At 33.2% G+C, this 14553-nt stretch overlaps 1 protein-coding gene across 1 annotated transcript in view; it reads right to left on the minus strand.

Annotated features, from left to right (window-relative positions):
* Positions 1 to 3768: 3768 nt before the first annotated feature.
* LOC124975746 (protocadherin-15-like) overlaps positions 3769 to 14553 on the minus strand; it is a gene marked incomplete at both ends in the record, with an annotated part of 92155 nt that continues 81370 nt past the window's right edge. The window contains 2 exons of the mRNA XM_047538314.1: positions 3769 to 3861; positions 4845 to 4972. Of these exons, the coding sequence (XP_047394270.1) occupies positions 3769 to 3861; positions 4845 to 4972 (221 nt within the window). The remainder of the gene's footprint in view (positions 3862 to 4844; positions 4973 to 14553) is intronic.

A 14553-nucleotide genomic window follows, 5' to 3' on the forward strand; every position in this document is an offset into this window, starting at 1 on the left:
AACAGCTCTGAATTCTTTCTGGAAATGATTTATATTACCCATTTATAAACACCATTCTTCGGTTCATCCTCACACTAAATCACATGACTCTGTGACTCCAGATCTAGCACCACAACAATATATTGAAACAGTATATTATTACTGTGTTTATTAGGTTGATTCTGCACACATCTTTTCTTATTCTCCTGCTGCCATAAGTACTTTGAGAATATTGATAAGGTTTTCAATTCTAAGTGTGGCATATTATACCTTGTGAGTAGTAAGATCTATATTTGCTGATTTGTAGTTTATTGTTTACTATGCTTGACAACACATTGTTTTGCTACATATAATTTGTAAATATTGCTTCAGAAGTATACCTTGTTATATGGTTGTAGTAATAACTATAACACTATCTTTTAAAAATGTAGATTAAAAAGTTCCTTCAGCTTTTGAATACAAATATTGGATTATTCATATTAAAATATCATTAGAACATAAACACAAATCAATAATTCAAATTCAGTACAGTAATTAACCATACATATCTTGACTTTAAGTCTTAATATGTCTTAATAGTTTTTGGTGACAATTAGAATTAAATTTTACAAGTGGAGCATGAGTCATTTAGCAAAATTAATGTATTATATAATTATCATTAGGTAGCAACAAGAGACCATTATGATGCATCAAATTCCATTTCAAGAACATTACAACATCTCCAAAACTGCAGAATCAGTTGGACACAGTCTGCTTTGCATATTTTCCTCTTCCTTTGCACTTCTGAAATCATTTTAGTTTTACGAAAACATGTTATTGCCTGAAGAACAGGACAACTACACTGTATCAAATTATAAGTGCTTACATTCATATTTCAATTTTCAAAATACAATAAAATAGATAATATTTCTCATCAAATTTAAAAACAAGAAGACAAGGAGAAAGGTTAATGCTGTAAATTTTCTGGAACAATGAATTACCAGGAAAAGTGGCAGAAACAAGAAAAATGAAAATTAACTAGAAATAATAATTTTATTGATGTTTACATATGTATTTTAATTGTATATTCCATATGGGTTTTACTTCAATTGCATATAAATTAAGGAAATGAACAGTGGATTTTCATAAATTATTTCAATACCTGTTTATCTTAGTAGTTGATAGATATATACAACAAAAGAATTTGTTTTAACCATGTGGCATTGCAGAATAAAAACTACAAGTAATTTAATTACCATTAAGATTAGTTCAGGTATCATATGCCTGGACTTTTACAATTGCCTTTTATTGCCCTTTTTGAAATTTAGAATCTCCCATTATAAGCTATTCAAAAATAATCTTTGTAACAAATAAATCTGATATTGTCATACTGGGTACCCCAACATCTTCTATAATGTGGTGTAGGGAAATGTTTGTGATATGACACATCTTGTGATGCAGTATGCTCTCATTTCTCTTTGCTTTTACATATATAATTACCTTTGCCTTGAGAGTTCTCAACCCTCCCAACATCACTCTTACCAGTATTCACCCTTTGTGAGCAAATTTCAGCATTTCTCTGTTTTCTACATATGTCTCAAGTAAATAATTTATCACCTTAGGACTGGACTTGTTGGCGTAGGCCTGTAATTCCAGCAGTTGGGGAGGCTGAGGTAGGAGAATTGCGAGTTCAAAGCCAGCCTCAGCAATTTAGCAAGGCCCTAAGCAATTTAACAAGACACTGACTCAGGACAAAATATAATAAAAGCACTGGGGATGTTGCTCAGTGGTTAAGCAGCCCTGGGTTCAAAAAAAAGAAAAAGAAAAAAAAAATAGGGAAAGCGTAGAGACATGTTTAAGTAGTCCTAAGATGGCGGCTGGTGTTGGGCCAAGAAGTGGCACATAATTAGTTTTAACACGGTGTGAATGTCTCCTCTGCGCTAGTGGTCAACAGATGTTCCTCATTCTTTCTTGATTGGTACCATGGCGCATACTCCAATCTTGCCACTTAATCCTAAGCTGATTGGCTGCTTGAGTGTATATAGGTCATTCTCTTCACCTGGAAGAAGATCACAGAACGCAGGACTAAGAAAGCACCTATAGGAAGCACCACTGATAGGCAGCACCTCTGATAGGACGTAGGATGTACCACTAAGACGCACCTCTAAGAAGAAGCAGCTGACCTCTGAGAAGTAGCACCTCTGAAAGCGTAGCCTCTCTGAAAGTATAGCATCTCTTCCTCTAAGCAAAGCCTCTCTTCCTCTAAAAGTAACCCTCTCTTCCTCTATAAACTAGGGAACAAGTAAGCAATCAAGAAAGCAGCCCAGAAAAAGATAATAGAAGTAGTTCATTCCCAGTCCACCTCCGATTCCTTCCTGCAGGATTGTAGCTGTGGGCAGCAACAAGAAAGGAATTTGTTGCCTTCTTTGTTTGGTACGGTGGAGATTTTCAGTGCTGTATGCTATCCTCAGAACATTCTGTATGCTCTAACCAAATTCCATCTGCTAGCATCTACAGTGGAGCCTCAGAATCTGCCTCCTTATATCAGTATTATGTCAGTATTTGCCTACTTACTAGTGACGAAGAAAGGAAAGGCCTAAAAATTGCTACCCACCCTGAGCATCTGCAGCCATGGATTCTTATGATTTAGTGTATGAATTTTTCATTTCCATGAGTATTCAGGATGAATAATTCTGATGCACAAGTTTGTACCTTTTCCTAGAGTTTTCCCTTTGAGATTAAACTTCAGTTCTTCTAGTAATAAATAGTGTAATGGTAATCCCTTTATTGGGTACTGCCTCCTTTCCTTCACTTGCCTATCTTCCTTACTTCTCTTTTAGTGCTACCTGAATTTCTAAAAAGATTATTTTGTCTCTAGTTTTTATTTCTTTTCTTCTGTAAAAATTCACACTAAGACATTTGACATCAGAGGTATGGCAAGGGAAGTAGATCCTTCATATCAAACTGTAGAGTTGAATCCTTCCAGTACCAGGAAACCAAAAGAAACCCTAGGAGACTGTAATATCACAATGACTCAGATTCTCCCCTGCGGTGAATTAGAGTGACGTAAAAAGGAAGAGGATGTATGTTTTATGGGAGCTCTACAGGATTTGATAATGATGATGATAGTGACTGCAGAGTTACTAGTTTTTGTATTGTGAGGAATATAGGGTCAAACTAGACAATCAAAATCTTAGGACAGGAGAAAGTCTCAAGATCTATATGACTGTGTTTAAAGAAAATTCCTCTTTTGTCACTGGAGAAATCCCGGATATAAAACCAGGTCTTAATTATAGAAAAGACTTACTTCAAAGCACCAGCAAGTCTTCTGCTCAAAAGTAGGGCATTATTAGGGAAGGAGCAGGACCCTGAAACCTAGAATTGAGAAAACCAGGTGCCTCACTTTTTCCAGAGGAGAATTCTTTCCTCCAGTAGTTGTATGGTTTGGATAAATGCCCACCAAAGGTTCATATGATAAAGGATTAGTCCCAAGTGTGGCACTATTGGGAGGTGGCAAAACTTTAAAGAGGTTGTAGTAGAGGGACCTACACTTAATAGGAATTATAGAACCTCAGTCTCTTCATCTTTCTCTGTTCCTGGCACAAGATACAGTTTGTTCCACTATGTAATCTCTTTATGATATGCTGTCTTCACAAGAAGTCAATAGAATGGGGCTACCTAACCTTGGAACCTCCAAAACTGTGAGATAAAACATCTTTTCCATTTATAAACTTGGTGGCCACAGGTATGTCATAGTAATAATACAAAGACGGCTACCTATAGATCATATGGAGGTCTTATCTGAGGTACCTGATTTAAAACATGCATTCCCTCTTCAAAATTTTTCTTCTCTGGCCTCCAGATATTTCCAAGCAGGAACCAGCTAAGGAAGACTGACTGCACCTTAATGAAAAAAATGAGATTATTCATCAAAAGAATTGGATAAGTTTGCTAATTAAGTCCAGACAGGAAAGAGATATGTTAGTCAGCTTTTCATCACTGTGAACAAAACACCTGACAAGAACAATTTGGAAGGGAAAATTTTGAAATCATGGCTTCAGAGGCTCAGTTCATAGTCAACTGTTTCCATTCCTCTGAGAATGAGGTAAGGCAAAACATCATGATGGAACGGCATGGAGGAAGAAAGCTGCTTAGCCTATGCCATCCAGGAAACAGAGGGCAAAGAAAATGGGCCATGGACAATATAAGCCAAGGTCACACCCCCAGTGATTTGCCTCCTTCTGTCACACCCCAACAACTACAGTTACAACCTAGTAGTCCATTCAAATTAAACCATCCAATGGATCAATTCACCCATGAGGTTACAGATCTCATAATCTAATCATTCCACCTCTGAACATTGCAACATTGGACATCACATTTCCAACACATAAAATTCTCAAGGGACCCTTCATATCTATACTATATCTCCTGGAGAACAGCCTAGAAATGAATCTTGAGAGTGCTGGCCAAAGAACATGTATGAAATATAGGACATTTAATCAATACTAAAGATAAGCTTAAAAGGTCAAAAAAATTCACATCTAAATTTATGTATTTTGTGTTTTGAATGTTTACTTATGAACCTAATGGTATGCCAAATTACACAGTTTTCTAAAAATATCTTATGTCCAAAAAAATAGATATATTAATTAAGAATAATCTTATATTAGTCAATGCTTAAATTACATAGCAATCATAAAATGCAATCTACACACTTAATAAGTTAAATCTAAGTACAGGATAAGATTTTTTAAAAATCTTAAAGAGTATCCAGCAAAATAATTTAACAGATTACATTAGGTACATCTCTTTTCAAAATTAAAGTGTAAGAAACTATGCACTTTTTAGAAACACATTTAGGATATATATAATTATTCCATTACCCTTACTTGACCCACAAAGGCATTGACTTCCTCCTCCACCACAGACAAGTTTCTAGGCAAATATGGATCAAACACTGGAGCATTGTCATTGACATCTGTCACTACCACATTTACGGTGGCAGTTGAGGCTTAAAGGAAAAAAAAATACATGATTGAAACTGAGAGGAACTCTTTTTATTTTGCATAGAGTTAAGTGGCCATCCTGGCATTTCTCTATTTGAAAAGTGTGATTCCTATTCCTAGACAAGAAGCAGCAGCCACAGCTTGAAGTTTTGAAACATCTCAAAAACTGATGGAAAAAGCAAATGATGATATTAAAGGGCAAACATCTTGAAAATGTCAAGTATTTCCTGGAGGCTTACTTTTCAGGAAAAGATTTTACCTTTATCTTGTTCACATTTTATGGGTGGCAAGCTTTGGTATATACATACGTAGCTCTTTATCCCTGAAATGTACCATTCCTATGGTTTTTATCACATATTTCCCCTTGTTTAAAAATAAAATTTAAGACATTTATAAAGTAAAATGGTATACAAGGAGATATTTTCAAGCATACTAATACAATCACCAAATATTATCTTAGGTACTGTCATGATTTATATCTAAACCAAGAATTTAAGTACCTATTATTTCCTAGTCATGGAATTATCCCTCTATTATCACACAGCTTATGGGAATGTAAGCATTAGTATGTGCTACCTAGTTTGAAGGTAAAACTTTGATCTTCTGCAACAAAAAAATATTATGTGGATCAATGACTTGGGCACAATCAAGGTACTTTTTCATGTGTGGCTCAAGCTGGAAACTGCTCTCTAATCAAATCCTGAGTACAGTACATGGCCTCTACCTTTCTCTGCCACAGTGTAGGGCAGATCACAGAAGCCTGAGAACAATCCTAGATTAAAAAGTCAAAAGCTCATTATGCTATGGTATAAAATATTTAATAACATATAAATGAAATATAGGAGAAAAAGAAGGTGAAACAGTCATAAGAGGTTTGTTCACCTTTTGTTTAAAAAATACAGACACAATTCCTACCAATCTAACTGATCTAGAGCAAGACTGAAAAACTGAGTATAGAGAAAGCAACTAAGGGTGAATGAATCTGAAGAGGATGTGTAGCACTCATGGGCTGAAAGGTAAAAAACTGGATTTCCTTGCTACCAAGAAGAGAGGTACTAGTAAATATCTGACATTTTCTGTTGATCACTGAAGTTCTTCCCTGGGAATAATGGTGCATGGTGATTAGATGGGGCCTCAGTGATACTTACACCTGATATCCAAGCTCTGAACAGACTAAGCTGAACCGCCTTGATTTTAACAGAAGCCATAGAAAGTCCTCTTCTTAGCAACTTAAGTTCATCCTAAATCTCTATATTTATTTTTTATAAAATGTTTAGCAGTTATTAAAAAATTACTGGGCATACCAGGGAAGTATTTGGTATTGGTAATAGATTATTTCTTTATTTAGTGTGTCCCTGGGCATATCCATTAAAAATTCATATTGCTATTCTTTATGATTTATACATATTTAAAATTCAATAAAAATTGTATTTAAAGACATAAGATGATGGTCAGAACAGCATTATACATATAAAATCTGGAAACCACCCAAAATTTTATCAATAATAGATGTGTATATACTAGGTTTTGTGCAAGCAATGTCATAATATACAGTACTAAGAATGAAAAAATTACTGCTTCAAGTAATTATTTGGATAAGTTTTATGAACATAAGGTTAAATGAAAGGAGCCAGACAAGAAAGAGTACAAACTATGTAATTCTAATTGTATAAATTTCAAAAACAGGTATAATCTCTACATGGTGAAAGAAGTCAAGATGGGGGTCCTTTCTGGAAGAAGGTAGAATAAGCACAACTATAATCAAAAGTCTAAGATTCTGGAATGCTGATTAATCTCTGTTTTTTAGAATAAGTAGTAGATAGATAGGTGTGCTCAGTATGTGAATTCATAAAGCTGTGCAATTAAGATTTGTGTGCTCTTCTATGTATATGCTATATTTTTCACGAAACCATTTAAGACGTGTGCACTTACAAACATGCATGTGTGCACATGTATTATGAATATATGTGTAAAGAAATTCAAATATTTAGGACTAGATGAATTACAGATATTTCATTGTCCTCCTCTAACATTTAGATATTTTCACAAGAAACCTACATGACTTTCATAACAAAAAGTATTTTAGAAAATGTTATGTCTTTAAAAGTTGTGTTAGAGTTGAAACCAGGAAAAAAAATATGTGTTTTACAGTTGAAGTAGTTTCCAGTTTGCCCAAGCGTGAACAAGACATTAAAACTGACAGCCTGGAGCCAAAATCTGAGAGTCACCACAGCAGAGTTTGTTGGCTTTTCTTCAAACTATCTGATCATCTTTTAGGACAGACTATCTGTACTTCCCTATCAATCCAATCTACTGTTTTCTCATCCTATTTTTTAGAACCTCATTCTTTTTTTTAAATTTATTTTTATTGTAAACAAATGGGATACATGTTGTTTCTCTGTTTGTACATGGAGTAAAGGCATACCATTTGTGTAATCATAATTTACATAGGGTAATGTTTGATTCAGAGCCTCATTCTTGATACTAAACAGCTGTATGTTTTCAGACTGTTTTGGGTTCTCCATCAAAGACTGTGGCCTGTAACTGGGTAACGTAGAAGAGGATTAGACCACTAAGGAAACTGATCACTAAGGAAGGTTAAATAACAAGATCATTAAATTGTGGGCCAAAATGGTCTGATTTATGGACCATTTTGGCAAGTATCTGCAGGTCTTAGTGAATTTACCAAAAATGTAAAAAAACAAATCTATGTCTTGCAAAAATGCAAAGTCATAAACATACACTAACTTCCAGCTTATATATTTCTTGAAAAGTCTGAAGACAACTTTATTAGATTTACTTGAGAAATCAATTTAAAAATAAATACATATTTATTGGCTATATATTAGATCTATTGACTCTATTCTTTTAAATCTATTAAAATAATTGTAGATTGATTAACATAAAATATGATGCAAGTTTTTTAGATAGGTTCAGAATGTTGGTAACAATGTACTTCAATATGGTTCCATGTGGTATAGCATATTAATGCCCTTTATGAAGGATAGATTTTTTTTATTTTTAAATTATAAACTATTAGTAAATTAATGTAGATCATTTAAATTAAAGATATAAGAATAATATGTCAGTTCACTAATTTCCACAATTAATTTTTAAAATTAATTTTTATTATATCTATTAAATTAAAAATATATCACATTAATAAAACTAATTAATAAAGCAAAAGCTATTAATTAACTATCATGGGAATGTGTTTATTGACCATTTTCTCAAATATTGTCAACATACAATTCCACTAGCTGGAAATATTTGTAATTTAGTATTAAATACCAAAATTGATCACTTTTGTGTTTTATCATAGATGAATTCTCACAATATACATTCTGTGCTTAATCAAGTCATTTAGATATTTCTATTGTAGCAGAAAATTTGAATAGACATTTATTTTCATAAACTAGTATGGTTCTGAATTAAAGACACAGATTAGCATTATTGGTTTAGTATAGCATAGATATATGTTGCATAGTCATGATCAAAGTAAACAATGTATATTCAACTACATAAACATTTTTTTCAAATCAAAAGAACATATTTTTATTAAAATACTTTATAATTGGTCTTTCTTTCATATTATGTACTTAGCTGAGCCTTTAAGTTAATTTTTAAAATTAGAAACTATGAGTACAAGATATTTAAGATGTTTAAAATGTATTCATTCTATGATTCCTAGGAAAAAATTATGATGATGATTTTGTATTCATGTAGATTTAAGTGCAAATACAATGAAAACAAATACTTATAGTTCACAATAAGAAAATGTATACTCTATGTAATTGAGAAATAAATGTTTTTTATTTTTCTTTTTTGTTAGTATGGAATCATATCCAGAGACATTTATACAAATACCTTTTGAATTTTTGTATGAATTAGTAATATTCAAAATTCAAAAGGTCACGGCAATTGGGATATAAATTGTGTATTAAAATATTAATTGAGGAGAGAAGTCTTTAGATTTCACAATATATAGTTACTCATTTTATGAATAAATATTAAAGCTGTTTAGAGAGTTCTGTAAGATAATTACTGCTTATATGTATTTACACACACAGAGAACACATACAAATGCACAAATGTATGTGCATATGTGAATACCAAAAGCCAAAAACAAAGTTGCCAATGTAAAATTACTAATATAAATTTTTTATTTAATTTAGTCAATTTCACATATTTGCATTATGAAATATTGATAAAATAGCTTTATTTTGAGTAATGTAATTTACATAATATTTTAAGACCAATGAAACAATGACAGTGCCATTTATTTTCATGAATTTATTATATGCACCAAAGGAAAATTTCTCCATCTCAATCAATTCGTTTAGAAATCTCAGTGGTTAGCCTTTCCTATATGAAACAGAAATCTGTTACCAAGGACCAGGTGAATTCACTGAAAAGATTGCACAGGAGAAACACTGAACTGTGGGAAGTTTAGAGTGCTAGGATGGGACTAACTCTGTTCTAGGCAAATTATCTTTCTTCTACCCTGTCTGTAAATCAGAGTTTGCACCTCAGTTTTAGGATCTCTTCCATTCCTAACCTTTTACAATTATAAAATTAAAAAAAAAAAAAACTTAGGTTGCTCAAAATATAACTAATATACAAAAAAGTGGGACATTTAACCCATACAGATAATTAAAGATGTGAAGATAACATTAGTAATTGATTATTTTGGCAAATTCCTTTCAAAGCAATAGAGCACATTCTTTTTTCATAAAATTATATACAGATTTTGTTTCTCCATCATACAAATGATGTCATCTTAACAAAAGTTATGCCTAAGGTAATTTTTCCAACTGTGTAAATAAATGTAAAAGAAATAAATCAGCTTCTATCAAGGTCATCATAAATGTATATGTATATATATATATAGAACTATATTCTTATTATTATCCTTTTATCTGTAAATAAAGCTGTACAGAAGCTCTCATTTACAGTTTTTTCTTCATCTATTAATCAGAAATATTAAGGAAATCAGTTTTAGTAGCTTTATTTGTCTCTGAAAATTATTTTACAAATCAGTGTATATTAGATACATTTTCCTGCTATTTAAGTTGAATTCATGACTGAAAATTTTATTAAACAATTGTGGAATACATTTTCTTTATCCATTCATCAGTTGATGGACACCTAGGTCATTTAGCTATTGTGAATAATGCTACAATGAATGAACACAAGAGGGAAGATGTCTCTGTCAGACTAATTTCAGACCCTTTAGATATATACCCAGAAATGGAATTGCTGGATCATAAGGTAATTCTAATTTTAGGTTTATGAGGAACTGCCATATTTCCATTTATTTGTACTAATATACATTTCCCACCAACAATGCACTATGCTTTCTTTTTCTCATCAACACTTATTATGACTCATCTTTTTGATAACAGTCATTCTAGTAAACATAAGGTAGTATTGTTATAGCACTTTTGATTTGTATTTCCCTGATGATACATAATGCTGAACATGAACATTGACTTTTGCATCAAGATGTGCTTGCAGGGGCTAGAGGAGGTTGTGAATGAGGAAAGGGCAGATGCTGATTAAATAGTACAATGTTTTAGCTAGGCAGGAGGAAATAAGGATCTACTGCACAGAATGGTGTTAATTTGGCATGGTATGAAAGATTAAAAGGAGCAAATCTTAAAAACAGCATATTTTCTTTTCCAGTATTTAAACTCTCAGGAAATGACATGCAAAAAAAACAACTTAGTTTTATAAGTTATTGTATCTCATTCCTGCAATTGATTAGTCATCAAGTCCTATGAATTCTAACTCGCACATAGGTATATATAATGTTATGCTGTTCTGTAGCAGTGAAAGCATTATAAAATTTTCATTTCCTTGAGTAAATAGCTAGAAGTGGGATCACTAATTTTATGATTAGTGAATGTTCAACTCTATAAGAAAATAAGAACTGTGGTTTTTTTTAATAACTTAGTGAATCATTTTTTTTAATTATTATTGTATACAAATGGGGTACATGTTGTTTCTCTATTTGTACATGGAGTCAAGGCATAGCTGGGTCAAATGGCGTTTCCATTCCAAGCTTTCTGAGGAATCTCCATACTGCTTTCCAGAGTGGTTGCACTAATTTGCAACCCCACCAGCAATATATGAGTGTTCCTTTTTCACCACATCCTCGCCAACACCTATTGTTGCTTGTGTTCTTGATAATCGCCATTCTAATTGGGGTGAGATGAAATCTTAGGGTAGTTTTGATTTGCATTTCCCTTATTACTAGGGATGTTGAACATTTTTTCATATATCTGTTGATTGCTTGTACATCTTCTTCTGTGAAGTGTCTGTTCATTTCCTTAGCCCATTTGTGATTGGATTATTTGTATTCTTGGTGAAGAGTTTTTTGAGTTCTTTATAGATCTGGTAATTAGTGCTCTATCTGAAGTATGGGTGACAAAGATTTTCTCCCACTCTATAGGCTCTCTCTTAACATTGCTGATAGTTTCCTTCGCTGAGAGAAAGCTTTTTAGTTTGAATCTATTGCAGTTATTGATTCTTGGTTTTATTTCCTGTGCTATGGGAGTCCTGTTAAGGAAGTCTGATCCTAAGCCAACAAGTTGAAGATTTGGACCTACTTTTTCTTCTATAGGATGCAGGGTCTCTGGTTTGATTCCGAGGTCCTTGATCCATTTTGAGTTGAGTTTTGTGTAGGGTGAGAGATAGGGGTTTAATTTCATTCTGTTGCATATGGTTTTCCAGTTTTCCCAGCACCATTTGTTGAAGAGGCTATCTCTTCTCCATTGCATATTTTTGGACCCTTTGTCTAGTATGAGAAAATTGTATTTATTTGGGTTTCTGTCCGTGTCCTCTGTTCTGTACCATTGATCTACCTGTCTATTTTGGTACCAATACCATGCCGATTTTGTTAACTATCGCTTTGTAGTAGAGTTGAAGATCTGGTATTGCAATAACCCCTGCTTCGTTCTTGCTACTGAGGATTGCTTTAGGTATTCTAGATTTTTTATTCTTCCAGATGAATTTCATAATTGCTTGCTCTATTTCTGTAACATCATTGGGATTTTAATTGGAATTGCATTGAATCTGTATAGCACTTTTGGTAGTATGGCCATCATACTACCAGCAAATAGGGATAGTTTGAGTTCTTCTTTTCCAATTCTTATCCCTTTAATTTCTTTGATTTGTCTAATTGCTCTGGCTAGACTCTCAAGGACGATGTTGAATAGAAGTGGTGAAAGAGGGCATCCCTGACTTGTTCCAGTTTTTAGGGGAAACGCTTTCAGTTTTTCACCATTTAGAATGATATTGGCCATGGGCTTAGCGTAGATGGCCTTTATAATGTTAAGGAATGTTCCCACTATCCCAATTTTTTCTAGTGTTTTGAGCATGAAGGGATGCTGTATTTTATCGAATGCTTTTTCTGCATCTATTGAAATAATCATGTGATTCCTAACTTTAAGTCTGTTGATATGGTGAATGACATTTATTGATTTCCGAATGTTGAACCAACCTTGCATCCCTGGGATAAAACCCACTTGATCGTGGTGCACTGTCTTTTTAATATATATTTGTATGCGACTTTCTAAGATTTTGTTGAGAATTTTTGCGTCGTTGTTCATTAAGGATATTGGTCTGAAATTTTCTTTCCTCGATGTGTCTCTGTCTGGTTTAGGTATCAGGGTGATATTGGATTCATAGAACGAGTTTGGGAGGGTTCCCTCCTCTTCTATATCATGGAATACTTTGAGGAGTATTGGAATGAGCTCTTCTTTAAAGGTTTTGTAGGAATCGGCTGAGAACCCATCTGGTCCCGGACTTTTCTTTGTTGGTAGGCTTTTGATGACCTCTTCTATTTCATTGCTTGAAATTGGTTTATTTAAGTTGTGTATGTCCTCCTCGTTCAGTTTAGGTAATTCATATGTCTCTAGAAATTTGTTGATGTCTTCCAGGTTTTCTGTTTTGTTGGAGTATAGATTTTCAAAATAGCTTCTAATTATGTTTTGTATTTCACTCATGTCTGTTGTGATGTTTCCTTGTTCATTCTGAATTTTAGTAATTTGTGTTTTCTCCCTCTTTCTCTTTGTTAGTGTGGGTATGGGTTTATCAATTTTGTTTATTTTTTCAAAGAACCAACTATTTATTTTGTTAATTTTTCCAATTGTTTCTTTTGTTTCAATTTTGTTGATTTCAGCTCTGATTTTAACTATTTCCTGTCTTCTACTACTTTTGATATTGGTCTGCTCTTCTTTTTCTAGAGCTTTGAGCTGTAGTGTTAAGTTGTTTATTTGTTGATTTCTACTTCTTTTTTTGAATGCGCCCCATGAAATAAATCTTCCTCTAAGTACTGCTTTCATAGTGTCCCAGAGATTTTGATATGATGTGTCTTTGTTCTTGTTTACTTCTAAGAATTTTTTTATTTCCCTCCTGATGTCTTCTGTTATCCATTCATCATATAATAGTGTATTATTTAATCTTCAGGTATTGGAGAAATTTCTGTTTTTTATTCTGTCATTTATTTCTAATTTCAATCCATTATGATCTGATAGAGTACCAGGTAGCATCTCTATCTTCTTGTATTTGCTAAAAGTAGCTTTGTGGCATAAAATATGGTCTATTTTAGAGAAGGATCCATGTGCTGCTGAGAAGAAAGTGTATTCGTTCTTTGTTGGATGGTATATTCTATATATGTTCATTAAGTCTAAATTGTTGATTGTGTTATTGAGATCTATGATTTCTTTATTCAATTTTTGTTTGACGTTCTATCCAGTGGTGAGAGAGGTGTGTTAAAATCGCCTAGTATTATTGTGTTGTGGTCTATTTGATTTCTGGAATTGAGAAGGATTTGTTTGACGTACGTGGATGATCCACTGTTTGGGGCATAGATATTTATGATTATTATGTCTTGCTAATTTATGCTTCCCTTAAGCAGCATGTAATGTCCTTCTTTATCCATTCTGACTAGTTTTGGCTTGAAGTCCACATTATCTGAAATGAGGATGGATACTCCAGCTTTTTTGCTGTGTCCGTGTGCATGGTATGTTTTTCCCCATCCTTTCACCTTTAGTCTATGGGTATCTCTTTCTATGGGATGAGTCTCTTGCAGGCAGCATATTGTTGGATTTTTCTTTTTAATCCAATCTGCCAGTCTATGTCTTTTGATTGATGAGTTCAGGCCATTAACATTCAGGGTTATTATTGTAATATGAATTGTATTCCCAGTCATTTGACTCATATTTGTTTTTTGACATGATTTGGTTTCTCCTTTATTTGGCTATTCCTTTAGGCTAGCGCCTCCTGTTGCTGATTTGCATCATTGTTTTTCATCTCTCCTCATGGAATATTTTGCTGAGAATGTTCTGTAATGCTGGCTTTCTTTTTGTAAATTCCTTTAGTTTTTGTTTATCATGGAAGGATCTTATTTCATTGTGAAATTTGAAGGTAAGTTTTGCTGGGTATAAGATTCTTGGTTGGCATCCGTTTTCTTTCAGGGCTTGGCAAATGTTGTTCCAGGCCCTTCTAGCTTTTAGGGTCTGGATTGAAAAATCTGCTGATATTCTTATTGGTTTCCCTCTGAATATAAGTTGTAATTTTG

The sequence above is a fragment of the Sciurus carolinensis genome, unplaced genomic scaffold (assembly GCF_902686445.1).
Source record: "Sciurus carolinensis unplaced genomic scaffold, mSciCar1.2, whole genome shotgun sequence".
NCBI lineage: Eukaryota > Metazoa > Chordata > Mammalia > Rodentia > Sciuridae > Sciurus > Sciurus carolinensis.